This window comes from Fistularia commersonii, chromosome 21 (assembly GCF_037954325.1).
Source record: "Fistularia commersonii isolate RoL2024-O1a breed Wild chromosome 21, RoL_Fcom_v1.0, whole genome shotgun sequence".
In the NCBI taxonomy this organism is placed as follows: Eukaryota; Metazoa; Chordata; class Actinopteri; order Syngnathiformes; family Fistulariidae; genus Fistularia; species Fistularia commersonii.
The window spans coordinates 14,751,055-14,778,093 of NC_141304.1; the positions used below are offsets into that span (position 1 = coordinate 14,751,055).

General features: G+C 47.5%; 1 protein-coding gene across 4 annotated transcripts in view; it reads right to left on the minus strand.

Annotated features, from left to right (window-relative positions):
- Positions 1 to 924: 924 nt before the first annotated feature.
- plxna1b (plexin A1b) overlaps positions 925 to 27,039 on the minus strand; it is a 211,125-nt gene continuing 185,010 nt past the window's right edge. Inside the window, exons 18-32 of one of the 4 annotated variants that reach the window (XM_086168083.1) lie at positions 25,885 to 26,121; positions 24,453 to 24,596; positions 23,000 to 23,234; positions 18,927 to 19,069; positions 16,553 to 16,809; positions 13,015 to 13,081; positions 9,526 to 9,672; positions 7,614 to 7,773; positions 7,423 to 7,526; positions 7,200 to 7,296; positions 5,306 to 5,496; positions 3,103 to 3,272; positions 2,760 to 2,972; positions 2,527 to 2,677; positions 925 to 1,902 (exon numbers count right to left, since the gene is read on the minus strand). In XM_086168083.1, coding sequence (XP_086024209.1) covers positions 1,807 to 1,902; positions 2,527 to 2,677; positions 2,760 to 2,972; positions 3,103 to 3,272; positions 5,306 to 5,496; positions 7,200 to 7,296; positions 7,423 to 7,526; positions 7,614 to 7,773; positions 9,526 to 9,672; positions 13,015 to 13,081; positions 16,553 to 16,809; positions 18,927 to 19,069; positions 23,000 to 23,234; positions 24,453 to 24,596; positions 25,885 to 26,121 — 2,412 coding nt within the window. In that variant the 3' untranslated portion in view covers positions 925 to 1,806. Of the gene's footprint in view, positions 1,903 to 2,526; positions 2,678 to 2,759; positions 2,973 to 3,102; positions 3,273 to 5,305; positions 5,497 to 7,187; positions 7,297 to 7,422; positions 7,527 to 7,613; positions 7,774 to 9,525; positions 9,673 to 13,014; positions 13,082 to 16,552; positions 16,810 to 18,920; positions 19,070 to 22,999; positions 23,235 to 24,452; positions 24,597 to 25,884; positions 26,122 to 27,039 lie in introns of all 4 variants that reach the window. The other 3 variants (XM_086168082.1, XM_086168081.1, XM_086168080.1) reach the window with 3 other exon arrangements.

Sequence of the window (27,039 nt, forward strand, 5' to 3'; positions counted from 1 at the left end):
AAGTACTTCAACTTCAGGCAAAACCCAAAAGAATTTCGTCTTTGAGTACCGTAAATGTACAATTTACACGTGGGCGGAAAAAACAGAAACAGCCTAAATTGGGGTTAAAAAAAATAAAATAAAAAAAGGCAGACGATTCTGCTCGTCCTCGTCGCCAGGAAGTTTACCATTTACAAAAGAAAACATCATACGGACCGCGGTTTGGGTTTTTTTTTTTTTTCTTTTCTCAGCAAAAACAACTAGATCCGAAAAGATACTTTTGTAACTTCAAGACATTTCGGGAAAAAAAAAGAAATAAAATGATATAAAAGAAGCTTAAGCCACAGACGGCAATAGGCTAGCGGAAGGGGAGCGGGCTAACCGGAGGGTTTTGGTGGTTCCGTGAACCAATCAGGAGCTCCGGGTCTGCAGGCTCGAGAGGCGGACGGCGGCCCCGCCTGGCCGAGACCGGGTTTCGGACGAAGAGAGCGTCCGTCCGACCTTAGCGCTTAAGATATGGCGGCTAGTGTCAAACTGCGGGGGTTGTATTCCAGGAAGTGCGAGGCGGCTGCGTCTCGGATGACACGCGGACCGTTTAAAACGAGGTTGGGAAAAAAAAAAAACGACTTCCCGGTCGCGCGGTGTTGCCACGGCGACTCTGTCCCGACGTTAGCGGGAGTTTGTAAACGTGATATTTGGGGCGACGGCGGGGGTCGGGAGTTCGGGGGCAGACGTTTGTCTTCAGTCACGAGGCATGTTCGTATTTAAAACTCATATGAAAGCACATTCCATCTAACAAAATGTCTCTGCACTAAACGACATTCAAAGAAAACATGGCACAGTACGACTCTTAATTTCTTTTTCTTCTGTTTTTTTTTTTTTTAAACCGGCTTTTTCGTTTTTTTCTTTTTTGGTACTTGAAATATCAAATCCTGCTTTTGACTCTTTTTTTTTTTTTTTTTTTTTTTTTTAATCGCGTCAAAACCAAAAAAAAAAAAGGAAAAACAACGGAAAATTCCTAATCTTTTTTTCTTTTTTTTTTTAAAAACGTAGCTGTATTTATATATAATATCTATATAGTCTTCCTTTGTAACGTTTCTGTAAATTGTGCAAATTCAGCAGTAATACAAGTGGCGGGAGATCGGAGAGTGGGCAGTCGATTACATTTATACAAAGAAAAGAAAGAGAGACATTTAATCCTGACATCCTTTAAAAAAAGTCGACACCCATTGGAGTCACCTGACCTACAGAGCCTCTCCCTATTGGCTCATCACAGACCCGGTCCGTTCTGCAATAGGATGCCGTAACTGGAGTTCCCCGGAGATTTTTTTTTTTTTTTATTTTTTATTTTTTCAATCGTTTTCCTACCGTTTGCTTCATGACACGCACAAAAGAAAAAAAAAAAAAATATTTATAATAAAAATAAAAACATAAAAATTAAAAAAACTCCTGAAATTAAAAAAAAAAAAAAAAAACATTTAACCACAAGATCCAACGTCCACGATAAACGGCGTCAGCTGACGTGTTTGTCCGTGTGTGGGAATGTCCTCTGTCGCAATCTCTCTCACACACACACACACACACACACACACACACACACACACACACACACACACACATAAGCATACACAGGCCCGCCCATCTCTGCCGAACCCCCCCATTTTGCAGTCTACTGCTTCAGTCCGTTTGCAGTTTATCTGTCATCTTGTTGGGGGTTGTTGTTTGTTTGGGTGAGAGGAGCGAGGAGAGACACAAGTGGCGAGGAGGAAGAGGATGAAGAGGATGAAGAGGTGGAGGAGGAGGAAGCCGCCGCTGCTTGGACGACCCTCAGCTGGCCAACGCCATTGTGTCGATGACTTGCTCCAGCTTGCTCCGCAGTCTCTGTCTCCTCGCCTGCTCGTCGCGCTCCAGAGCCGACAAGATCTGGAGAAGGTAGACGGAAGGTTCAGGACGTTTATCTCGGACCCGCGGCGCAAACGCCGTCCGCTAAACAAACCGCTAACCGAGGCGCTTGCATGTGCGGGTGGTTTTGGAGACAGTGGAGTTGCTGCTTGGACCCTGAACTTCAAGGAGGGCCAGTTCCAAGAGAGAAGCCCAGGAGTCACGCCAGTCCAAGTACTTCAGAGTACTCTGGGGTACCTTGGAGTACTTTGGAGTCCACTATGGTCTATCCATCAGCCGATGGCAATCGACCGCAACGTTAGCAGGTATGCCTTTTTTCAAAGTGGTACGTTTTCCTTGTCTGGATGGTGGAAACCCCACTTACATTTTGGCTTTTCACCCAAGAGTGTAATTTTGTAAACTTTTATTGTGTAAAATGGGGCCAAATTACTACAAAAATTATTATACTTCAACTTTAAGTGGCTTTTGAATCTTTCACAAGTTAAATTTGACTAGCAGAACGCAGACCTTTGCTGTTTCCTTGCACTCTTTGCGCTGCACCCTCACGACGAACATCGCATACTCATACCGTATGCTCGCCAAAATCCCACCGCCAATTTCGGCATCGAAGCCTCGAGGTGAAAACGTCGCGCCTTCTGCACTGACCTCGTCCTTGTACTTGATGATGTAGGAGTAGATCTCGTGAAGGGCAGACATGCTGTTGAACTGGTTGGCGTGCAGACGCGACTGCTCTGCCAGGTAGGCACTCATATCCTGGTCACTGATGGCCGGCATCCTGGAGATATCGGAGTAGTACCTACGGCACACGGACACACGAGTCATTTGAGACCACGCCTTCGGTATTTTCCTCGCGATCGACCGATCCCGGGAAGGCGTACCTCTCCACCCAGTTCTTGTAGTTGGGGATATCTTTAGCGTAGAGCAGCTTGTTGGAAGGCGAGTCCTTCCCTAGTTTGTGCTCTGATGTGGAACAGGAGTCCATGAAGGTCTGGGCCACCACGGACAAACAGGCGTCCGTGATGCTGTTCTTGTGGATGTCGAAGACAAACTGGGGGTTCTTGATCACGTTCACCCAGAACCGGAGTGGAAGGCTGAGGAGGTGAATGGACAGGATATAAGAAGGCTTGAGAAGTGGTTCGGTGACGACGCATTCAACAAGGCCGTATTACGGAAGTCGCAAGTGTTGTGACGTAACGCCGGCTCACTCCTTCACCAACTCACCAGTTGCTCTTCCATGTGTGCCGCACGTCGGCGTCCGATATGGAGTGCTTGTCAGCCTGCTCGTCCAAGAAGTCGAACATGTACTTGATGGCGAGCGGCAGCGCGCTGCCTCGGTGCGCCGTGCTGAAAATGGTCTCAAACAGGTCGTCCACAAACTTCTGGAGCGTACCCTGAGGCAGGGGAGAGGAAACCATGTTTGAGACCCAAACATGCCTGACAACCACAAGAGCAGCTAGCTCACTTCAACCAAGACTACGTGAAGGTACGAGAGTCCTGCTGGTTTGACTGAGGAAGGAATCGATTCGAGTCATGTGCATTGTTCAATGAACTGAACGTTTGGAGGGAATGTTCATGTTGGATACAAGTTTCCGTCTTGATACCGATTGTCTGACTTTGCTGCTGCTTGGAACCGTTCTTTGCCTTCATCCCACAAACATCCCCAGAGTGCTCGATCCTCTTAACAGACTCACGGAAGGGACCAATCGGAGTTCAGCCTAAGGTTGTTGTACACAAAACTTTTAAGATGCTGTATGCATCGAGCGTTTTGGCCTTTACCCACAGACTCTGTGCATTGTTTTCCTCAAGCATCCAGAACCAAGGATTTTTCTTTTTTTTTTTTTTCACAAAGCCCTCCCAAAACCCTGTTTCAATCAGCCAGAAGTTGAATCTGCGTTTTTTTTTTTTGTTTTGTTTTTTGACAATTCCTTCATACTCCTTCCAATCAGTGTGCAACACACACCAAGCTGCGGAGGCTCTGATAAATAAGAACAAACGGCAGAGTTTTAAGTTCCTCCATTGTCTTCCCCGGCTGGCATGTTAATCATTTCTTAATCGAAGCGGCATTGACGGCGCTAACCTCGCGCTACCTGGAGCCGGAACAATGGAAATCTGGAGCTAATGAGTGAAACATCAGGGGAGAGAAAGTATCGGGCTGAGCTGAATTACCGTGACAGTTAGCGCTTGCAAATGAGACCGAAAGCCTTTGACTGCCGTATGTCGGCATGGAGGTTGTTCTGAATCTGTTTGCGTCTGCGCTGTGACGGAGAACCTTCCTCGTCTTGTCTGGAAAGTTCAGCGAACACCACGCGGAATCGATGTTTATCATTTTACCGAGTCTGTCGGCAAAACATTCACACGCTCCGCTAACCTCGGAAACCGAACCTTCCTTTCCGGGGAAGCGAGTCTACTGGAGGATCAACTTAGCTAACCGAGCCTCTACCTGCAAAACAATAGCCTCCTTCTCTTGGCGAAGCTTCTCAAGAACTCTGCTGTTTGTCCATGAACTCAGACAGCAGAAGATCCAGAGGCTGTGGATCTCGCTTCTTGGAAATATTTTAGCTCCTACTCCAAGGAAGGAGTACTGGTATGACATGCTTGGTGGAACTCCTATGAGTAAATACATCTCGCAAAAGTAAATAAAAACTTCCATTGTCACTGATCGGCAATGAGAAATGGAGCGAGAAGAGATCTTCTGGCCTGGTCCACCTGAGAGACGTCTCCAATTTGGCCTAAAATGAATCCGGAGTTCGCTAACGGTGAGGCAGTGCGGGGAGAAGATAAAGACGCTTCAACTTCTGATAGTCCACGGTTATTATTCCATGAACGTCGTGGCGGCTACAACCTCCGCGATGTCCTTTTCTGTCTAAAAGCAGCAGATTACACATCTCAGAAGTTCCCAGTTCCCGCTGCTCCGATAAAAGTTGCGATGGCTGCTTCGCAAGCCGTCAATCATCCTCCGCCGGTTCGTCAGGGGGTGAAATTAACATTGACTGAAGTTGATTATATTTTTCACGGTATCAACAAAAGCAAGTTAAAACGGATGCCTGCCGAGGAGAAACCCGACCCCACGGGGTTTTAACGTTTGAACCGGTGATACACGGCAGACCTTCTGGGGTAATGATTGCAAGGTGAGGGCCTGGAACTGCGAACCCTGAGGCCACCGACTCCCGAGCAACTAAACAAGTCAATAGTCAAAGGTCAAACGCCTAATTAAGACACACACCCGCACGCTCCCATGCATATGAGTCTCGAGCAAGAAGGTTTTGAAGAATGTTAATGAGCGCCGATACCATCGGCAAACAAAAGGTCACCGGGGCGGGGGGTTGGGGGGGCGCTAAGAAAGTGGGGTACATAATTACGTTGTGAGGCGTCGGGTGAAAGGTGCTCGCGAGTCAATGTCCTTTCTTTCTTCGCTCCTTCCTACCTTGGTAGCTAGCAGTCTGGTCAGGTAGATCTCCGAGACCATCTTGCTTCCCCTGTCCCCCTCCCTCTGGTCCGAGTGGTCGTGGTTCTTGACCAGGTGCCACAGTTTGGTACCGCTCTCCAGGTCGGGGGTGATCATGGGGGTTCGGGAACGCAAGCTGTCCGGACTGCTCGCCGTCCTCAGCATGCTTTCTGCAAGAGGGATGAAGGTATGGATACGGACGGCGCAGAACATCTGCCATGAAGTATCTGGACAATGGACGAAGAATCAGACCCCAAGTTGTAGCCTAATAAGAGGTCTTTTAGAAAGTAGTACCGTTTTATCCGGTAGAAGCCCGTTGGCGCTACAACCGTTGATTCATTCGACAAAGATATATATAGCAGCGCCAACCTCTGCGCCACCTTCTCACACAGAAGAATATAATTAGCTTTGTCTTAATCGCCGTTTGAAGAGAACACGATTGAATCCACCCTTGAAGCGGTTCAAGGAAAAGCAACGTTTCCTTTTGATTAAAAGATTTTTTGAGATGACAGCCTCCGCTGGTCGGACGTCAGTCTTTCATTCCCGAAAACATTTGCCTGTCACTCTCCCTCCTGTCTTTTTCTTGGCCCTGACACCAAATAAAAGCTTTATTGTTGCTTGCTTTTTTTTTTTTCTGCAGTATTTTTAACTCGTTTTTTAACACCACTTAATAGGATGATTATCATTATTATTCCGTCTGGATGAGGAGGTCTGCCTTCTCCTTCAGAGCTCTTGAAGAACGGAACGAGCTCTCCGGTAAAATAAAACATCTAAAACGCCAGTAGCTTTCACTGATAGCGTCTCTGTCACCCAGTTCTATGATTCCACTTTGGAGGACCAGAGTTGTCTGAACTTTGTGGTACATCTTCTGTCGCAGCTCAAGGACCATCAAGGAATCTCCACAAAATTGCCAATGGTGCCCTTTCATTCTGAACGGGTACTCGGATTGTACTTCCTGTATGTTGTACTCTCCGTACTGTACTCACTTTGTACTGCATGTACTGTATTCACATTGTACTTTCTGTACTGTATTCACGTTGTACTGCATGTACTGTATGCACTATATTTACTCTGCACTTTGTACTGTCTAACATATTCACACTGTACTGCATGTACTGTATGCACGTTGTACTGTCCGTACTGTATTCATATTGTACTTTTTGTACTGTATTCACATTGTACTGCATGTACTCTATGCACTTTGTATTCTCTGTACTATATTCCCATTGTACTGCATGTACTGTATTCACATTGTACTGCATGTACTGTATGCACATTGTACTGCATGTACTTTATGCACTTTGTAATAGCTCTGTAATAGAATATACCTGTTCTTGTCTCAAAATGGGGAAACCTCAGTGCTGCGTGTACTTTGTATTGTCTGTACTGTATGTACATTGTACTCTCTGTACTGCATGTACATTGTACTGTCTGTACTGCATATACATTGTACTCTCTGTACTGCATGTACATTGTACTGTCTATACTGCATGTACTTTGTATTGTCTGTACTGCATGTACTTTGTACTGTATCCACTTTGTGCAGTAAAGTCTATGAGAGGAAAGGTTGAGAAGATGGAGGTGAAAGGTGCCATGGTGTCTGGTTTGGAGACACTGAGGAGAAGATAGGAGGCAGCAGAGATGAGGGTGTGGAGTGAGGAGGTTGGAGAAGATCCTGAAGGAGTCCGTCTCATGCTACATGTCAAACTGAGATGGTTCGGACATGGACAGTGAAGGGACGATCTTCCAGAGGAACTGAACGAGGCCGTGGTCCAAAGGTCACATCCGGGGATCAGGGATGTAAAGCGGTTTCATTTGACCTTCTCAGATGTGAGAACACACAGACTACACACACACACACCTTCTCTCGTACCGTATCTGCTGAGGGACTTGGTGAAGGTGGAGGAGTTGGAGATGTTGTATGCGGAGTTCTGTTTAGGCACCAGGGCGATCACCGAGCCGTCTGTCACCTGAAACGGGATTCTCAGTTAGCAGCCGAGCTAACGTCTACCGCCTCGCGTCCTTGAACGCAACGCGACGTCCACAACACCGGCGCCGGATGTAAACAACGAATGCAACACAAAGCGGCAGCGTACCTGGTAATGAGCCAGGGTGTTCAGCCTCTTCCAGTCGTTGTCGATCTTCGTGGTGACGTCCTCATCCTGCAGGATGATGCGAGCCATCCTACCCTGCCGCCATTCTGCACGACGCAGTCGTCATGTTAAAACTGCACCGCTTTACCATTTGTTGACATTGCAAATAGTCATGGGTCTCCCCTCTTGCTTACCCAGGTCCATGTCAGAGGCCTTGGGCCTCTGGGAGTACGGCGTTCCCTTGTACACGGCGTCCAGCAGCTTCTCCTTCACTTGTGTCACCGTGTCACAGTTGAGGCTCTTCACCGTCACCTCGGGGGCGTTTTCGTTCTCCGGGTTGACGCAGTGCAGCGTCTGCGGACGGAGGATCAGACACGGAAGGGTCGCGTTCAGACCGTTAAATCGTCTCCGGAGCGCTAGCTGTTGGTGCTATGGCGCGATGACTTTGAACTAGGCGTTTATCATTCTGCTATCCACACTAGGTGGCTAGCTGGATTACCCCGAATTCAACGTCTGCAGACAGAGGATCAGACAGGGACAGGTCTTGTTCAGAATGCTAAATCGTCTCGGGAGCGCTAGCTATTGGCACTACTAAAACTTTCAACTAAGCGTTATTCACTCTGCTTTGAACACTAGGTGGCTAGCTAGATTACCCCGAAATCAGCATTTGTGGATGAAAGATCAAACACAGACAGGCCGCTTTCAGAGCGCTGAATTGGCGGTAGCTTGGGAGAGCTACCTATTAGTGCTATCGTGCTAAGACTTTGAACCAGGCGTTTATTACACCGTTTTCAACTCTCAGTAGCTTGCTAGCTAGATTACCCCGAATTCAGAGCCTGTAGACGAAGGATCAGACACGGATGGGCCGCGTTCGGGACGCTAAATCAGCTTGGGAGAGCTAGCTATTGGTGCTATCGTGCTAAGACTTTGAACAAGGCGTTTATTACACCGCATTCAACACTAGGCTGCTAGCTAGATTATCCCGAATTCAACGTCTTTAGACAGAGGATCAGACAGGGACAGGCCCCATTCAGAATGCCAAATCGTCTTGGGAGCGCTAGCTTTTGGTGCTATGACTTTGAGCTAGGCGTTTATCGTTCAGCATTCAACACTAGGTGGCTAACTAGATTACCCTGGATTCAAGGTCTTTAGACAGAGGATCGGACAGGGACAGTTCCCATTCAGAATGCTAAATCGTCTAGGGAGCGCTAGCTATTGGCACTACTATGACTTTCAACTAAGCATTATTCACTCTGCTTTGAACACTCGGTGGCTAGCTAGATTACCCTGAAATCAGCATTTATGGATGAAAGATCAGACACAGACGGGCCACTTTAAGAGCGCTTCATTGGCAGTAGCTTGGGAGAGCTAGCTATTAGCACTATGGCACTAAGACTTTGACCCAGGCGTTTATCATACCGTTTTCAACTCTCAGTAGCTAGCTAGCTAGATTACCCCGAATTCAGCGCCTGTAGACGGAGGATCAGACAGGGACAGGTCTCGTTCAGAACGCTAAATCGGCATGGGAGCGCTAGCTATTGGCACTACTATGACTTTCAACTAAGCGTTATTCATTCCGCTTTGAATACTAAGTGGCTAGCTGGATCCCCCCGAAATCAGCATTTGTGGATGGATGAGCAGACACTGATGGGCACTAAATTGCCAGTAGCTTGGGAGAGCTAGCTATTAGCACTAAGGCACTAAGACTTTGACCCAGGTGTTTATCATACTGTTTTCAACTCTCAGTAGCTTGCTAGCTAGATTACCCCGAATTCAGAGCCTGTAGACGAAGGATCAGACACGGATGGGCCGCGTTCGGGACGCTAAATCAGCTTGGGAGCGCTAGCTGTTCAACTCTAGGTAGCTAGCTAGCTAGATTACCCCGAATTCAGCGCCTGTACTCGGAGGATCAGACATGGATGGGCCGCGTTTGGAACGCTAAATCAGTTTGCGAGAGCTAGCTATTAGCGCTATGACTTTGAACCAGGCGTTTGACATTCAGCATTCAACACTAGGTGGCTGGCTAGATTACCCCGGATTCAGCATCTGCTTTTAGCAAACACTCGTAGCATCAAACGTGCAAAGAAGTAGGTTCATAGCACCAACCAGAGTCTTGTAGTCGATCTGCTGCCTGATGAGCTTGTCCTCGCTCAGGGAGTAGCGAGCTTCTCCCGTGATGGCATCTATCGGGCCCTTTTCCATTTGCTGCTTCATGGCACAGTAAAGCATGAACAGCGGCTCGCCGGCACACTCCTGGAAAAACGAGGGCGGGGGCAAATTGTTAAAACGAATTACAACTCGAGCGTTGCCAAACTGTGCAAAAAAAAAAAAAAAAAAAAAAAAAAAAAGTAATAAAATGCAAATGACGCACACACGTTTCAAGAGAAACTCTAATTATGTTTCAAATCTCTTGCATGAAGAACCTGCCGGGAGACAAGGAGGCCCATGCGGGCCCGGAACACCTCTCGTATGCGCCTCCCTTGCGAGTCTTACACCCTCTGTAAATGTAAATGTGTGTGTGAGAGCGAGAGAATAGAGAAATCATTGTGTGTGTGTGTGTGTGTGTGTGAGAGTGGCAATTGATGGAGAAGTTAAAGAAGGTTAACGACTGAGGGGTGAAAAAACGCTTGGAGAAGCACTTTGTTGTGCGAGATGTGTCAAACAGGCAACGAGCGTTGGGATGTTGGGCCTCCGTTTCGCTTTCCCTGACGTTTTCTCTCTTTCTTCCTCCCTTTCTTTCGCTCTCTCCATCATCGCAGGTCGGGTTGCTAACTTAGCATCGCGTACTTACACCCGTCATATCCAGTGACCCCCGACCGCGCTTGTATTTTCGCAATTCGGGTCGACATCCGATGACGAAATGCGCCAAATCCGCGTTTTTTTCCTCGCCGCGAATGGTGAAACCCTCGTGTAGATTAAAAAAAAAAAAAAAAAAGCAAACCTTTTCTTCTACCTGTTTTTCCTTTCGGCGAAGTAAAAGCTCAATTCTTTTCCTTACTTTGAAGAACTATTTGACCCGGAGCCATCTCTATTCACACCCGGCTGAATCCCCAAATTGTCCCAAACTCTCTATTGAATGCCTAAAAAGAAAATAAAACCTTGGGTTGACGGGACGGCGGCGACTCTCAGGGCCGAGGCTGAAGACGATTGCGTGGCTTGGAACAAAAACGTTATCTAACCCTTAGCGGTTCTTCTTGCGGTGAGGGACACTTGAAAAACACCGTCAGAGTGGTAAAAAAAATGTATCTTCCAACATCTTTGCGATGCATCTTCCATTCTCCTTCTCTACGTTGAAGAATTCGTTTGTACTTTTCCTTTCTGAGAAAGCTAATAGCGCTAGGCTAGGTCTTAGCTTCATGCCCCTTCATCGATGCACCGACGGCAACCTGGTATCTTCTCTCATGGAGCGGATGATCTACCGCAACGTCTCGCCAGGCGTCTTTCAATATGACAGCTATCATTGAATCACGTGAGCTGTTAGCATGTTAGCGCGGTTGTCATTATTAGCAAGAGCTCATTTTTTTGTGTCTCGCGGTCGAGGCAGAGGGACGCCCACACCGAGCTGGGTGGTTTCTGCCGATCTTCTTAAAGCGTTGCTTCTCAGATAGCGGGTGACCCCGGGAAACATGCTAATGGTATAGCATTAGCTCCGTGGTGTAGGTTATTTTGCACTGCGCATGCGCACAAGCAGCAAAAAGCAGGGAACATGAAGTGCAGTGGACAAACCATCAAGAGACACCATGGAGAATATCTAACAGGGATGAGAAAAAGGATGTGAGAGTCGGAGAAAGTGAGACAAACGAATGTAACGAGAAAGCTCGGACGAGGAAATATGACGACGCGTACGTAGCGCTTAGCTTCCCTGTGACTAATGTGGGTGACCGGGAAAGACCGCAGTGTTTACTGTCAGCATGAAGCCAAATAAATGAAAGACATTACATCCCTGTTACACCGATAAGCCGCTTGAGTGTTTTCAGCGAAAACGAGCCGAATATCGGCGACAATCATCACGCTTTGTGAAAACTACTTCAGTAAACCAGTGAGCACCGTTGTGTTCGGAGAATAGCGGAGAGTTGAGGGGCGTGAGATGTTTCCTTCTTCCTAGGGGGGGGAGCAACAGAAAATACTGAGAAGCATGTGGATCCAGACCTGCTGCACCTGGACAGCGTGCCATTCGGCGCCGTCTTACATAAAATCCGACGCATCGGCCGGTTCTTGAGGAAATCTTGTCTCGGCAACTGGACTTGAATTTGAGGGTTCTTCAGTTCTGGTGACCTCTGGGGAGTTTCTGAATATAACTGAACGTTACGGTGGGTTGTTGTGCAAGTGGACGAGTTTATCTGCAGACGCTAGGTTACCTGGATTGGAACGTAAAGCTAAACCTGTTGGATCACATGGACTGAGGAAGTTCTGGTGGTGGGTCTTTCCTGGTTGTTTGGAGGGCGCAGAAGGTCCTGGTGCAGATCCATCTCGGTATGGATCCCAGTACAGCGTTGTACATTTTTTTGACAAAGATGTCTTCTTTGACTCTTCTCTCCAACCATCTGTCTTCTCTGGACAGAATAGCAACATCTTTGTCTCCGAACGAATGTCCCTTGTCCTTCAGGTGGACCTCGAAGTCCTGTCCTGAAGGTGTCTCTCCTGTGCAGGGACATCTATTTGTGCAGAGGTTGTTTGGTCTCATCGCAACCATCAGACGCCACACTCTCCATCTTGTGCACCAGTTTTTGCCTCGGGGTGTTTTGGGGTTTGAAATGTAACGGTAGATGGTGTGGAGCTTCATACGGTATGATGACGTTCTTCCACTCGTTGTTGTCTTCCTCCTGTTCTGGAAGTTTCCGATTAACTCCGCAGCGTTTCGACTTTTAAAAAGTTTTCCTGCTCCCTCCCAACCGAGTCCACGCCGTACTTTCATCGCAACCCCGTTTTCCGACCGTCCACCGTCCTTCAGCGACAGGCACCGCGTCCGAAACAAAAAGCGAACGACGCTCGGATGCTCAAACGCGACTCCCGGTCGGATGCCTTTCCCCCGAATCCGAGGAGTTAACGCTGAATGATCGTCGGCGTTCCGACGTGTGAACGGAAACAGCACTTAGGCTCGGTTTAAGCCTCAATCACTCCCTCTGATTCCATATCTGAGAGACAGGAATCCGTGAGGTGAAAGGAAAAAGTACAGTGAAAGGAGAAAAAGCATTTTCCCGCTAAGCTCCAAAGCAGCGAGGGGGATAAAAAAACACATATTCATGCAGGCCAACGCACACTCTCCAATTTTTTTATTTTTTTTTTAGGGGGGCCAAAAAAGAATCTGCAAGGGGACAGAAAGAGGACGGGAGTCTGTGGCTTCGCCGCAACGTGACTCGCTGTCTCTTAACTTCAGATTCCAGATTCTCCAATTTGGAGAGAGGAGAATTTACCGCATGAAAGGCGGGAGTTAAGGGATAGGTAGCCAGCTGCCTTATCTAGCGCTGCAGCTGTGTGTGTGTGTGTGTGTGTGTGTGTGTGTGTATGTGGTGTTTCTCCTCGTCTCGGAAAAAGCGTCGGAATTTTGATTGCTTCAAAGAAAAAAAAAAAAAATGTTTTTTTTTTTTTTTTTACCTTGAGGAACTTGTACAGCAGGAAGGTGAACCAGTTGGTGAGCATCTTCTCCGCCACCGACTCCGTCCTGGAGGAGACAAGAGGGTTGGAAAGGGCGTCGAGGAGAACGCGACGCGTCGAGGTCGTGATGAGCGTGAATCGGCGACCCCCCCCCTCCATCGCCGTGGAAACAAACCGTCCCACAGCGACGCAAATAAATTCAGCTGCCAAAAACAAACTCCCGGCGTCCCCACGTCCTCCCACGCAAAGCAAACCCACGAGTCTTCGTTAGGAATTCGGCGATCGGCGTCGTTCGCAAACGCCACCGTTCTAAGTCCTCGCTGTTACAGTTAAAATTACTCTTTCGCATCTAATTTGCACGTGACGTGCATTAACTCCATGTTGGTTTCAGCCCGTTCGCATTCCTGCTCGTTTTTGTTTACTTTTATTATTGTCGCTCTGTTTATGTTCCCATCCTTGTTGTTGGCGTTTCGGTTGTCTGTTATTTTTATTTTTTTCTCCATTCATTTATCTATTCTTATCTTTGATATCGTTGCCTTCTTATTGTCTATCTATATTTATATTCATTTTTATCAATACAGTATACCCTGTTTTTCGCGGGGGTTACGTTCTAAAAAGAACCCGTGATAGGCAAAATCCGTGAAGTAGAAACCTTTATTTTTTCTTTTTACAATTATTATACAATTAAATACTCTATTATACATCGCTGCTGTCGTCCTTATGTTTTTTTCTTCCTTTTTTATGGAACGAACGGAAGATTCATTCATTCCGTAATGCCGACCTACAGCCGCATAGCTTTTAGCTTCCCTTAGCATGTCCAGAAGTTTAACTTTATCTGCGATAGATAGCATCTTCCGCTGCCTTTTGGGCCCTTTTGTCGCTCCAGAGCGTTTTGTCAACATGATGGGTTTTAGAGAAACTCGAAATCGCAAGAGAATTTGCACGTACGCCATGTAAATTTGGCGAGCTGTTTTACGTACGTGTACATATTAAACTGCAACGTTATTGACGCACAGGTAGAGAAGAAGCGGAGTGGCTTTTTAGCCAATCAGAATGCAGAACACAACGCACGATGCAAATCCGTGAAGTAGCGAAACCGCGAAAAGTAAACCGCGTTATAGCGAGGGATCACTGTACTATAACTGTTACGCTGCTGTCCCCTATGGCGATCCATAAAGTTGATCTTAACTCATCTTAATTTGAACAGCTGAACACCAGAAGCGCCAACATAAATAGAAAATGGTGGCTTCTGCTTTCGGCGTGTCCTCCATGAGTTTCCTTCGCTCCCACTGGTGCTCCCTGGAGTCTCCAGAAGCAGGACATGAACCGAAGCGTTGCACCGCCGAGCTCCTCTTTTGTGAAACCACGCCTTCTCGTCGTTTGAGGCTTAAAGCCTTTGCTTTGGGTAGACAGCGCTAAGCTAACATAGCTATGCTGCCTTACTCTGCTGAGGGACGTCCAATGAGGCACCTCTGTTCCTACTCCCACTTATCCTATCATGTCCCGTCATCATTTCAGCTAATAGCATGTAACTGTTAGCATGTAACTGTTAGCATGTAACTGCTCTCTTGCTCATTTACCTCGACGGGTCGAGGCAGAAGGCCGCCCACTCAGCTAAGAAAGTTGGTTTTCTACTACTTTTTTCTACTATTGGTTTTCTACTATTACTACTTCCGGCGCTGTCTGCCAGAGTGTCCTCCCTTTTTTATACTGTTTATACAATTTCCTACTATTATTTATTATTGTTATGTTTTACTTCAAACTCTGGCACAACAATTTCCTTCAGGATAAATAAAGTTGTTCTTATTCTTATTCTTATTCTTTCTGTAGATGCCACCTCGCTGTAAGTAATATAATATTTATTATATAAACAGAGCAATTTGGTACTGACGTTTTGCACAATTTTGAAATGTATTTATTCATATATATTTCTTTCATATATATTTTTTTAATTTTAATTGTATTTATTTATCTAAATTTTTACTCTTGCTGTTCACATGTTCCCAACTTGATGCTGATTACATTTGTTATATGCATGGAGAGAAATTTGTTACCGACACTTTGCACAATTTTGAAATGTATTTATTCATACACATATTTTTAATTTTTAAAATATATTGTTATATTTTTTTTCTTTTACGTCTATTTTTAATTTCTAATTTTATTTATTCATTTTAATTTTTACTCTTAATGTTCACATGTTCCCAAATTTATGTTGATTATATTTGTAATATAAATGGAGAGCAACTTGCACAATTTTGAAATTTATTTATTCATATATATATATATATATATATATATATATATATATATATATATATATATAATTATAATATATAATAATATATATAATATATAATTTTTTATAATATAATATATAATATAAATAATATTATATATAATATATAATCTGATTCTGATGTTGAATAGTGCAGTCCAGAAGTTTCCTCAGACCACCGGGTTGGGATTTGATTCCGTTATTAATCTAACCTGACCTGATTCGACGGCCCGAGCTGGTATCGTCACCTTCGTGATCTCGGGCGGTAAATTTAGAAAAAAAACGCAGTGAGAGATATCATATTTGATATTTTTCTGACGGGATTGAAGAAAAAAAAAAAAAAAAAAAAAAAAAAAAAAAGACAAGAAAATACAGGAAACTAGGCCAGCCAGGCGGGTGAACGCCCGTAGCGGCAGCGAAGCTAGGACTCCCACGCTTCACGAGCTTCGCGATTTGACTGTTTGATATTTTCTTGAAAGATTTCTTTTTCATGGCTGCGCACCAGATGAAAGATGATGCAACAAGGAGAAGGAGGAGGAGGTGGAGGCCGCTGAAGGACGAGCGAGGTGAAAGCACCTGATAGCCGTCGGGCTTAGCGGGAGATGATGGCGGTCGACGGGTACCGTCATCCCGATGGAGGAGGAGACCCTTCCGGCTCATGTTGTTGTTGTTGTTGTTAACCGCGAGCGACAGGACGGGGAGGCGGATGGAATCGGAAAAAAAAGCGCCATATTGGCTTACAGTCATTTATTTGATTAGATTTTTAATTAAATATAAGCACGGGTTTATCATTGAATACCTCAACGTATTGAGAGAAAGTGCGTTTCCGGTATTGAGCTTTTCCTTTTACATGTTTATCTCATGTTTATCTTCCTTTTCTTTCCTTCGACAGGCAAATTCGCCCGCGGCCGGAATTTCCCCGCGGACATTTTCGCCGCGCGTCTCCGTCAATCACCATCTCCCTCGCTCCCGCCGCTCCATCTACCTTTTTCTCACCTCGGATTTTTCTTCCCCCCCTTGCCCTTTGCAAAGCCTCATCCCCTTCCCGGCCGCCCGGGCGTTTCCCTCCTCCTCCATCGGGGACGGATGTGTGTGTGCTGAAGGGTGTAATCCCCTCTGACAACAACCCGGTTAAGACACAGCGAGGGCATTAACATCTCGTATCTCCCTCCGAAATTCCGGGCGACCGTCTTTTCGGTATTCTTTCCGCGCGGGTTGAGGAGGCATCCGGAATCGAGACGAGCGTCGGTGTTTTCTCACCTGCGGAGCAAGAGCTTCGGGTGGTTCTTGCTCTCCAGGTTTTTGTCGATGAGGTCGGACAGGAGCTGCTTGAGGACTCCCGTGGCGTATTCCATCTCCCCCTGCAGCGCCGTCATGATGAGGGAGGCCACGTTGCCGCGGTCTCGCATCGAGAAGGAACGCTGCGCCTCCAGGGTTCGGATGAAGGTCAGCAGGAAGTGCTTTTTGGTCAGCAGTTGACCGAACAGCGTCAGGGCCTTCTCCACGTTGGCTGGTACCTGGGTAGAAGGTGTGGAGAGCAGAAGACCAGCGGGGAATGAGGCGGCTGGAACGGAGGTAACATCAGAATGCTACGTTAGCGGACGCGCGGTCGCGTTATTCTCTCCACGTTCGTCCAAACACTCTTTCCAACCCGCGCTCCGAACCCCCCTGCAACCATCCCCTTCCTTCTCCGCCAGCAACGGCGCCGTAATAAGAAATTGATCCGCCTGCGAGCGCGCTACGGTGGCCTGTGATTGCCTGGACCGTACAAATGAAAATCCAATGCCGCGCCGCACCGTCCCTTCGGAATACGCTCGGAGCAGATACCGGAGCGCCCCTGGAAGTGCGGAGCGCGGAGCTAGCGCTAGCGCGAGGCGCAGCTCCGGACGCCGCGTGGAGAGGTCTGCGTGAGGGATGGCGTTCTTGGGAAAAAAAAAATAGGAGAAGCAAAGGGAGGTGGAGGCGGGGGGTTTATGGGGTGGCGAACATTGCTTTTTTTCAGGTGGGCCTCAGACGAGCCTGGACCTACAGAGGCAATCCATCAACGGGTTTCAGCTCAGATGTTGTTTACTCCCCATGAAAGAACCCCACCCGCGCTGTACTCCATCAAAGTGGAGCTTGACTTTCCTCCACTTTTCTTGATTGCACTTGATTTTTTTTTTTTTTTTTTCTCCCTCCTCCCACCCCAAACACCTCGAATTGAATTGTGGAAATCGTTTAAGCTAATTACATTTAAAGTGGATATTAATAAGGTGGAAACAGAGGGGAGTTTAGGATTTATGCGACCATGCATGATTTCTACAGGAACTTTTAAGGAAGTGTGAGTGATGTCAGGCCGGAACTCAAATATTCATATCCGGACGTCCGCTGCTGGCGTTATCCAATCACATCGATAGTACAGTCAAAAAGAATCATTTATGCTCACGGAAATAGATATGTCCATCACTGCCCACATAGTTCCCATGAGTGCTTTATGTTGCCATGGTTGCTAAACAATACCTCCACTGGAGGGAAGCGCAGAGCTCCCTTTCCAAAATAGCAAACATGGCGACAGCGAAGGAGCTGGGGAAAATGGACATTCCAGGAAATGTCGCAGACGGCGACATTAAATACCGGAATTAGGGGACTATTGAGCGCACCTGACTTTAAGCCGCATCGGCTAAAAGTAACGAAATAAATATATGTGTGCTTCTCTATAAGGCACACTTGTCCACATTGTAACATGAGTTATTTACAGTGCCTGTGACACGGCTGATGAAAACGATTAATAATAAATAATACATGGAAAAGTCCATCCATTTTCTATCCCCGCTTTCTTAGTCTTCCTCCTGCTCACTAAAACCATTAAAGTTGTCTTCTTCAGTGTCGGAATCATAATTTCACTGTAATTTCATGGTTCTGACGTGACGAGGCTAAATCTTTTGGCGGCGTGAAGCTCGTTAGCTCCCCCCCCCCCCAAAAAAAAAATCCATCAATTAGCCGCGTCATTGTTTAAGCCGCAGTGTTCGACATGTCGGAAAAAAGTAGTGGGTCATAGTCCGGAAATGATGGTGCACGGCAGCAGGTGGATGGAAGTATTCTTTGGTTTCACTGTTACCATCTCGTCTTCTTCCGTTCCTTTCGCTTGCTTTTGAGCATACCGGTAGCACAGCACAAAAAGACTTGCGGAGCACTGATGCTACTGCTGATTTGGCTACGCAGGAAACGTACAAAATAATGCAGGGAATGGACGCAAGGGACGAACTGAAGGCAACGTTCACATTTAATGTGGAGCTCAAATGAGCCCCAGGAGCTGCGGTATGTTGGGCGAACTTGGTGTCCTTTACGTGGATGTAGCAAGTTGGTGCTATCAAAACAATACCTTGCAATTAAATGACACCTTTTGATGATCAGATCAGCATCTTTTTTGTTAAATTGATTGGTAACATCTTCATACCGTCCTTCTTTGCCATAACAAACTTTAGAAAAGAGGGAGTTCTTGAGGAAGTACAAATTGCTAAGGCGAACAAGGATGCTAATAAAATTGGCAAATTCTAATAAGGTAAATAAACACAATTACTATTCTTATGTCTGTGTGTGTGTGTGTGTGTGTGTGTGTGTGTGTGTGTGTGAAGCGCTCTCTACTGACCCGTACCTCCATCTCCTTGAGCACAGGGTGGTCCTCAATCCCGGGGAAGAGGACCCTCATGGCGTAGGTCCGGTAGTCCAGGAAGGGGATTCCTGCTCCGTCCAGCTCCTGGGTGAGTTCGTGGATGTCCGTCTGCAGCTCTGCGAACGCTGCAACCACAAGAAGCAGATGTTTCAGACGTTTTAGACGTGATCTACACGGATGGACTGACTCTTTGGGCCACTGGAGGACATACCGTTACTGCGCTAGGAAGGAGCAACTCCCAAATAATACATCGCCCCACTTGTATGCCTTCACTCTCTTTTGTTTGGAGTAATTTCTCTATTCATTTGCTGAATAGGATTTCAAGTTTCTCTCCTCCAGCTTCATTTTCATTATCTTCCAAACCACAAGGGGAGAAAATAAAGTTGATTTTCTTTTTGTGGCTTCAAGAAACACTCCCACATTGGACTGACCAAACAAGAGCGCAGCATTTGGCAGGAATTTCAACGAGGACTTAAAGCTCTCTGTGAAGATCCGGGAAGATTAGAGAAACCGCGGCGCCCGGCAATTATTTTCCCTGGCATTGTGACTGGTGGAATAAATGTCGAAAAATATCGACTGTATTTGTTTAGCTGTGAACTTATCAGCTGTTACTTTAAATAGCGCGATTACCCGATTCGATCCATTAATTATCAAGTGGCGACCTCAAAAAAAAACTTTTTCTCCCGGCAAAAAGGGCAGTCACTGGAAAATAAGTGCTTAAAAGCACATTTCGAACTCAACATGAGTCTTTGCGCGTTTGGATTGACTTACTCGGGGAGGAGAAGTCGACGTGTTGCAAAAGCAAAAGCAGGAAACATCATACAATCCAGCATTTGTACGGGAGCTCAAGGTTAAAGCAACTTTAAATCCAAACCGTCCGTTTTTCAGAAGTTTGCAGATGCGTGGCCAAACGCGGCACTACCTGGGGAAGCGGTATGCTCAAGCGCGACCAGCGAAAGGACAACAAGGGACGCCGCCATCTTCTTAAAGATACTTGGAATTTGGAAGTGAATCGCCCGCTAGTGGACCCACTGCGTAAAAACAATAACAAGGTAGGGAAGTATGCCTTGGTTGAGCAGACGCCCCACCAATAAGAAGGTCGTGGTTCAATTTGTAGCATCCTTGGGCCGAGCGAGCCCCAGGTAGCCTGGTTAGTTCCTTGCATGGCACCGCCGTCGCCCTCAGGGAGTGAGAATGAATGTCTGAAAGCTTTCTAGCGGAAAGAAAGCGGTGAGCATTCAAAGCTACTCACCGCTCTGCCCGCAGTAACAGCCAATCACAGCCGTACGGGAGACAGTTGGAGAATAGAGGGACATTTTTATGTAAGGTTAAATTGCCCGGCGGCCTCAGGGCGGTTCAGGAGGGCACAGGACCACCAGCCGGCAACTACACAAACACACACACACACACACACACATCCCACGCCGCCACCTCGCCGCCCGCGCTCCTTCGGACCGGCGAGTCTTGCGTTCTTGCCCCACAGCTGAACACGTAACCCGCCGCCCGGATGATTAATGTGAGGCTACGCGTCGGCGTTTTCGCACATTTTCCATTTCCGGGCCGGCGCCGGCTTTAACCTCCTTTCAGCTTCGGCCCGGTGACTTCATGAGTCGCGCAGAGGGAGGGAACAGGTTCCGACCTGCGCGTACGTTATGCTTTAGTGGACTAGATCGCAGGAATATAAAGGTACATACCTCCGATACCCCGAGTGAGATGCGGATCCACAGCGCGCAAACAAACAATGAACCGGCGCCCGGGCTAACAGATGGCCGGTGTCACGCCATCCCGCTCATCCTATCTCCTTCCCTTCGCCTCTCGCCGGCTTTCAAAAACGTCACCTCAGAGGTCACCTCGCTTTCGCGACGGTCGCCTCTCCTTTTTTTTGGTTTTTCTGCCCCCCCCCCCCCTTCCTTCCTGCCTTCCTTCTTTCGCCTCCTCCATCACTGTCTGCAACCGTGGTCGGTCCATTTCCTCCACCTCTCTGCACGCTTTAATTTCATTTGTCTTCGGCCTACTTTAAGAACTTTTAACCCCATATTTTAAACATTTTCCCTCCCTCCTTAGGACCGCTTCCTCTTTAATCATCGCTCCCCTCTCACCCTTCCACCCGCTCTCTCCCTCTTACTTTTATTTATTTCACCTGGCCTCCATGACACACACTCTCTCCCTGCGTTGTATCTGTGTATAATTAAGTTTCAAACAAAAAAAAAGAGTGTGAAGGGTTGGGTTCCAATTAGATGTGAGAGCCTGAACGCCACCGGTCCCTCATGCTGTTTTACATTAAGCTCATTATTCAAGTTCCCAACTAACAAACCTTCCGGCGCTCGGCGCCTTTCGCACCCCGGCTGCACCCGATAACCGGGAAACAGTTCATTTTGATCGCTTCTGCTTGAAATGCACCTTCATAACTGTGAGAGTTAAAAGGTGAATCCATGCTTTATCCCGGTGAGGTGCAGTCGGGGGAGGCAGCAGAGGTCGTGCCTCACTTGGAATGAAAAAAATGTGGAATGAAAAACAGGTAATATTTATCAGTGATTTACACTATAAAGGTATTTTTCATTGGAATTCACCAGTTTTAGATGGTTTTGGATTCAAAATGGCTGGAGTTTCACATTTATTGTTCAAATACTGAGAGGAGACATGCGGCGAGGCCGCCGACTGTTGAGCCTCAATGACGGCTGACTGCTGCAAGCTCTGCGCTAAGACCTTATTGTTGTTAAAATGTTTACACACTTCTGCTATGAGAGCTACATTTCCAATGTGCAGTGGTTTTTTTTTTTTGGTAAACAACTGTATATATCTTACTAGTTTCTTGTTCTGAACGATCACAAAACGGCAGCAAAGAGCCACTAAGTGAGGCACGCAGTTCTCCTGCCTCATGCTAGGGGGCGCTCACGACCCCGGGGATTCTTCCTGCAACACTTCCTGCAGAATTCACCGACAGCAAGCTCGAGTTAGCAAGTCAAGTGCAGCCATCCGTTCATTTTTTCCTCTCCTCACTTTCAAAATGGAGGATTACATATCCATTTTCTAAATTGGACTCGCATGGACTTCATTTCCAAGCAAAGGTAAGACCATAGTGACTTTTTTTCAAATTAAACATGCTTTTTTTGTGCGCTACAGTTTGTGTGAGTTAAGCAAGCTGATTTTAAACATAAACTGCTGCCAATCAAACGGTGAATAAGCTCCTCTGTCGCGTTCATATATGAAAAATGCGACCTGCAGCAGGTTCACTGCCCAGATGAGCGGATGACAGGACGAATGATTGAATGCCTCCACTTAAGGACGGTGAATCGACAAAATTGTCGATTTTATCAATCCCACGCGTCCGAGCGGTCGGGTTGGGAAAACCTCACCTCGGTCCCGGCGCTCTCCTCCAGAGCAAAACAAATTCATCCCCTTTGCGATTAGCATTTGGCCGCAGCGGAGCACTTTGATGCCTAAATGCACGGTTGCTATGCAAAGCGCGTGCAGGTTGGCGGGTCTACAAATGTACCGGCGTGTAAGTCGCTACCCCTCCGTCGCCTCGCTCGCTGCCAAGCCACACCTTCCACCACGACCCCTTCATCTCCGTGCCCGACATCTATCTAACCTCCATCTCCTCCCCCAACCACCTTCATCCCATCCCCGCCCGGAGTGGATGGTAGCCGGGCCAGCGCCACCGCTCTCTCGCTCTCTGGTGGGGTGGAGAGCCAACATCTGGTGGCTGGCTCGGATCAAAGTAGTCCTCTGGAAACACACCAACACACACACACCAACACACACACCGCCGAGCAGCAGGGGGACAGTTGGGAGAGAGTGTGTGATGCATAGGACTGTTTAATTGGGGCCGTGCAGCTTTTGAGGTAAGCTGCAGCGAGGGATAGATTTATAGGAAGTTATTTTTGGGGGACGCTGGAGTTAATTTAGGAGGAAATAGGAGAACAGAGAAAGGTAACTTGAAAAAAGCCAGAAGGAACCAGGACAACAAGCCAATTAGGTGAACTAGTTGGCGGATAAATCGTTGGGGAAAAAATACAACTCCACTCTTGGGACTACGGTTCGCCCCTGCTCACCTTCTTTGCACTCCAGGGCCACTCTGGACTCCAGGTTGTCCATCTGCATCTGCAAGCGTTTCAGGGTGCGGTCGGCGTCCCGCGACTTCCTCTTGTAGGCGATCAGCACCACGATGATCACCAGCAGGAGAAGGCCGCCGCCGCCGCCGATGCCAATGATGGCGGGCAGAGTGAGCAGGCTGTCCGAGTAGATCTGCAGGGTGCCGAGGGAATACTCGAAACCTCCGACGCGCACCTAGCGGGTCGGACCAGGAGACGGATGGTGAAGAAAAGACAAATTAAGACGTTAAACGGTGAGACCAAACCCAAATCAATCACCGGGGGTGTGTTTGCTGCCAAATCTGAGGCCTCCAGGTCGACATGCAAACCGCTTTCTGAAAATAAATCGTCTACCGCTTCCGTTAACCGTCCCCGTGCATTGACAAATCGTCCACTTCGGACTAAAAAATGCCAAAAAGTCAGTTCTAGGATGCTTCCAGCTTGAATTCTGTCCGAGGATGTAGCCTCCTTTCAGGGGAACCTTTTGGTTTAGCATTCCCACAGACACTGAAGGATCATGATGACATGTATGCTTCAGCCCCACACTCAAAACCAAACCGCCGAAGAAGAAAAGAAAGAGGACACGGACAACATGGAAGCTGCCACAGCGTTCGTTGCATAGTAACCACGGACTATCAGATGATGGAAGGGTCTTTATCTTTTCCCTGCACTGCCTTATTGTTTGAAGAACCCCATTAGCCATTAGCTAACTCTGCGCTTATTTTGGGCCAAAAATGTAGATTATTTTCCTCTGCACGCACCTAGAAACCCCTCTGAGGCGTAGCAGGCCAGAAAAGCTCGGACCTCCTCATCGCTTTATTTCGCGGCGGTTCTGTCCATTTTGGAAACGGCGCTCCGCGGGCAACAGGAAGTGCCTGCTAATGGGCGTGGCTTATGAGTTTTGCCAAGCACCCACGTCATATAGGTTCCTGCGAAGCCATGAAAAGACCCTGCCTCGGAGTAGGAGCTCAGACGGTTAAGCCAACTGAGGTCCATGGACTCTGGTTCCTTTGCCGAAGGGGCCGGTTCCTGGGAGGGTTCTAGGGGTGCAAGAAGTTCTCTTTGGGACTAAACGGTTAAAACCCCAAACACGAAACCAGTCGCATCCAAACAGCCTAACGGGCTTAGGAGAGGCAGGACACGGGGACGGGAATACACAAATCCTGTTCCGTGGGATTGAAGAGTGAACCGAAGAAATGAGCAGCCAGAAGTGGCAGAACGAGCATACCGGACAGGACAAGGGGCACAAGACGGGACGGAAAAGAGGCGGGGATTTCGAAGGCGGCTGAAGTCGCCGAAGTACCGCAAACACCGGCGGGAGCGCCGGGACGATCGTAGTTGACGGTCATCTGCATACACACTCACGAACGCACACTTTTGTGCAAGCATACAACTCTGTAGCAGCGGTACTCACGGTGACTTTGTGCTCCCCCGTCAGGTTGGGCCACTCACAAAGCAGCTGGCTCTCAGACAAGGTCAGCACGCAGGGCGTCTCCCCGATCAGCACCGTGTAGTTGAGCTTGGCGTTTCCCGGGGCGGCGGGGATGAGGTTACGACCCTGGGAGTAAGCAAACACACCACTCTCAGCCTCATAATGATCGGCGGTGTGAAGACTTTTTGATTGGCCGCGAACAGCGTGACTCCCGTGAAGTAGTGGGTAACCATGGTAACAGCGCCTCTTCTGCCATCTCGCAGAGCACTTAACAGACACTCCAGCCAATTGATTTTAAGGCGCACAAAGAAAATATCCAGCATACAGAATCCCACACTTGTATTTTTTGGTGTTTGAGTTGTTGAGGCGGCGCGTTGGTTTGCGATTGGATTCCCGCAGTCCGAAAGAAAAAAACAGGAGGGAGGTTTGTGAGACCGTCTCGGTTCCTAAATATGCCTCGTGATCGACAAATCCAGGTGAACCCGCCCTTCGCCCGACGACAGCTGGGACCCGCCTTCATGAATGGATGGACGGATGAACGGAGTTATGCCGGTGAAAGATCTGGCTCAGGAAAATGAGGGCAAAATCTAAATAAAGCAGCTGGAAGAACAATAGCGGAGCAACGAAATAAGAAAATCCCAGGTCATGAATATCTAATTCCTCCGTAAGTCCTGCAGGGTGGCATTTCCGTGCCGCGTATTTGGGCATTTTAGAACCTGCGGCACGGCTGAGCAATCAGAGCTCCTCATTATTGAATTATATTCAGAGTTAAAGTGGAGAGAAAAAAAAAATAGGTGTGATTCTCAAATCCCAAAAGGCCGCCCTGATTGGCCGAGGGAGCGAAGCGCTCTAGTCTTCCATGAAATTGGATGGTGATTTTGTCTTTTTCCCTGAAAAGGTTTAAAGGGAAGGCGATGCGACGCGTTCGGCCGCCGACATCCCCTTCAATGAATGAATGAATGGAGGCTCACACAACACATTGGCTTGCATTAATTAATTCAATTGAGAATAAATTTAAATGAATTAAATTAATAATACTTTAATGTTTAAATTCATTATGGTAGTTAAGTATGGTAAAAAAAAAAAAAAAAAAAAAAAAAAATGGAGATGTCTGTTCTGAATAAAAGATCTGAGCGAGTGAAATTAAAAAAAAAAAAAAAAAAAAAAAAAAAAGGAGTGTGTTTTATAAGACGTATTGCCGGTGGAACTGTCATGGAAAGCTTTGATGCAAAATGACTCTCCCGAAAAAGTCCATACGGACAGTGAGATAGAAGCGCCTCCCCTTTCCGAGCAGGTCCGACAACGTAAAGCGAGGATGTGATGCAAGAAAGAAGAAATAATAAGACACAGCGCAGAAGAAGGAGGGAGAAGGCGATGGACTTGGAAAGCAGAAAAGCAGATCGATGCGGTTTACCTTGAGGATGAGCGGCGAGCCGGGTTTGAGCTCCAACATGCCGGTGGGGCTCAGGGGCTCGAACACGGGGTCCGGATGATACGTGAAGCTCTCGTTCACCACCAGCACCGAGCGAACGTTGTCCATGACGAAGCCGATCTCGTCCGGGCCGCTGCCCATCTCGGAGAAGCCCCTCTCGGAGCCGGCCACCGACGGCGCCAGGCACACCATCACCGTGTTGTTGACCACCGTGCAGTTCTGGAAACGGCGAGGGGAACATATTTACCGACCGCGCGGCTAATTCGGAGATCCGTCGCATCTCTAAATGAACACGGACGCCCCTGTTGCTGTTTAGAGTCGGCCATCTTTGTCGCTAGTTAGCATCGTAGCGGGAATCAAATGAATTCCTGCAGTCGTATACACTCACCGGCCACTTTATTAGGTACACCTGTCCAACTGCTTGTTACACTTAATTTCTAATCAGCCAATCACATGGCGGCAACTCAGTGCATTTAGGCATGTAGACATGCTGAAGACAATCTCCTGCAGTTCAAACCGAGCATCAGTTTGGGGAAGAAAGGTGATTTGAATGACTTTGAACGTGGCATGGTTGTTGGTGCCAGAAGGGCTGGTCTGAGTATTTCAGAAACTGCTGATCTACTGGGATTTTCACGCACAACCATCTCTAGGGTTTACAGAGAATGGTCCGAAAAAGAAAAAATATCCAGCGAGCGGCAGTTCTGTGGGCGGAAGTGCCTTGTTGATGCCAGAGGTCAGAGGAGAACGGCCAGACTGGTTCCAGCTGATAGAAAGGCAACAGTGACTCAAATAACCACCCGTTCCAACCAAGGTAGGCAGAAGAGCATCTCTGAACGCACAGTGCGTCCAACTTTGAGGCAGATGGGCTACAGCAGCAGAAGACCACGCCGGGTGCCGCTCCTTTCAGCTAAGAACAGGAAACTGAGGCTACAATTTGCACAAGCTCATCGAAATCGGACAGTAAAAGATTGGAAAAACGTCGCCTGGTCTGATGAGTCTCGATTTCTGCCGCGACATTCGGACGGTCGGGTCAGAATTTGGCGTCGACAACATGAAAGCATGGATCCGTCCTGCCTCGTACCAACGGTTCAGGCTGGTGGTGGCGGTGTAACGGTGTGGGGAATATTTTCCTGGCAC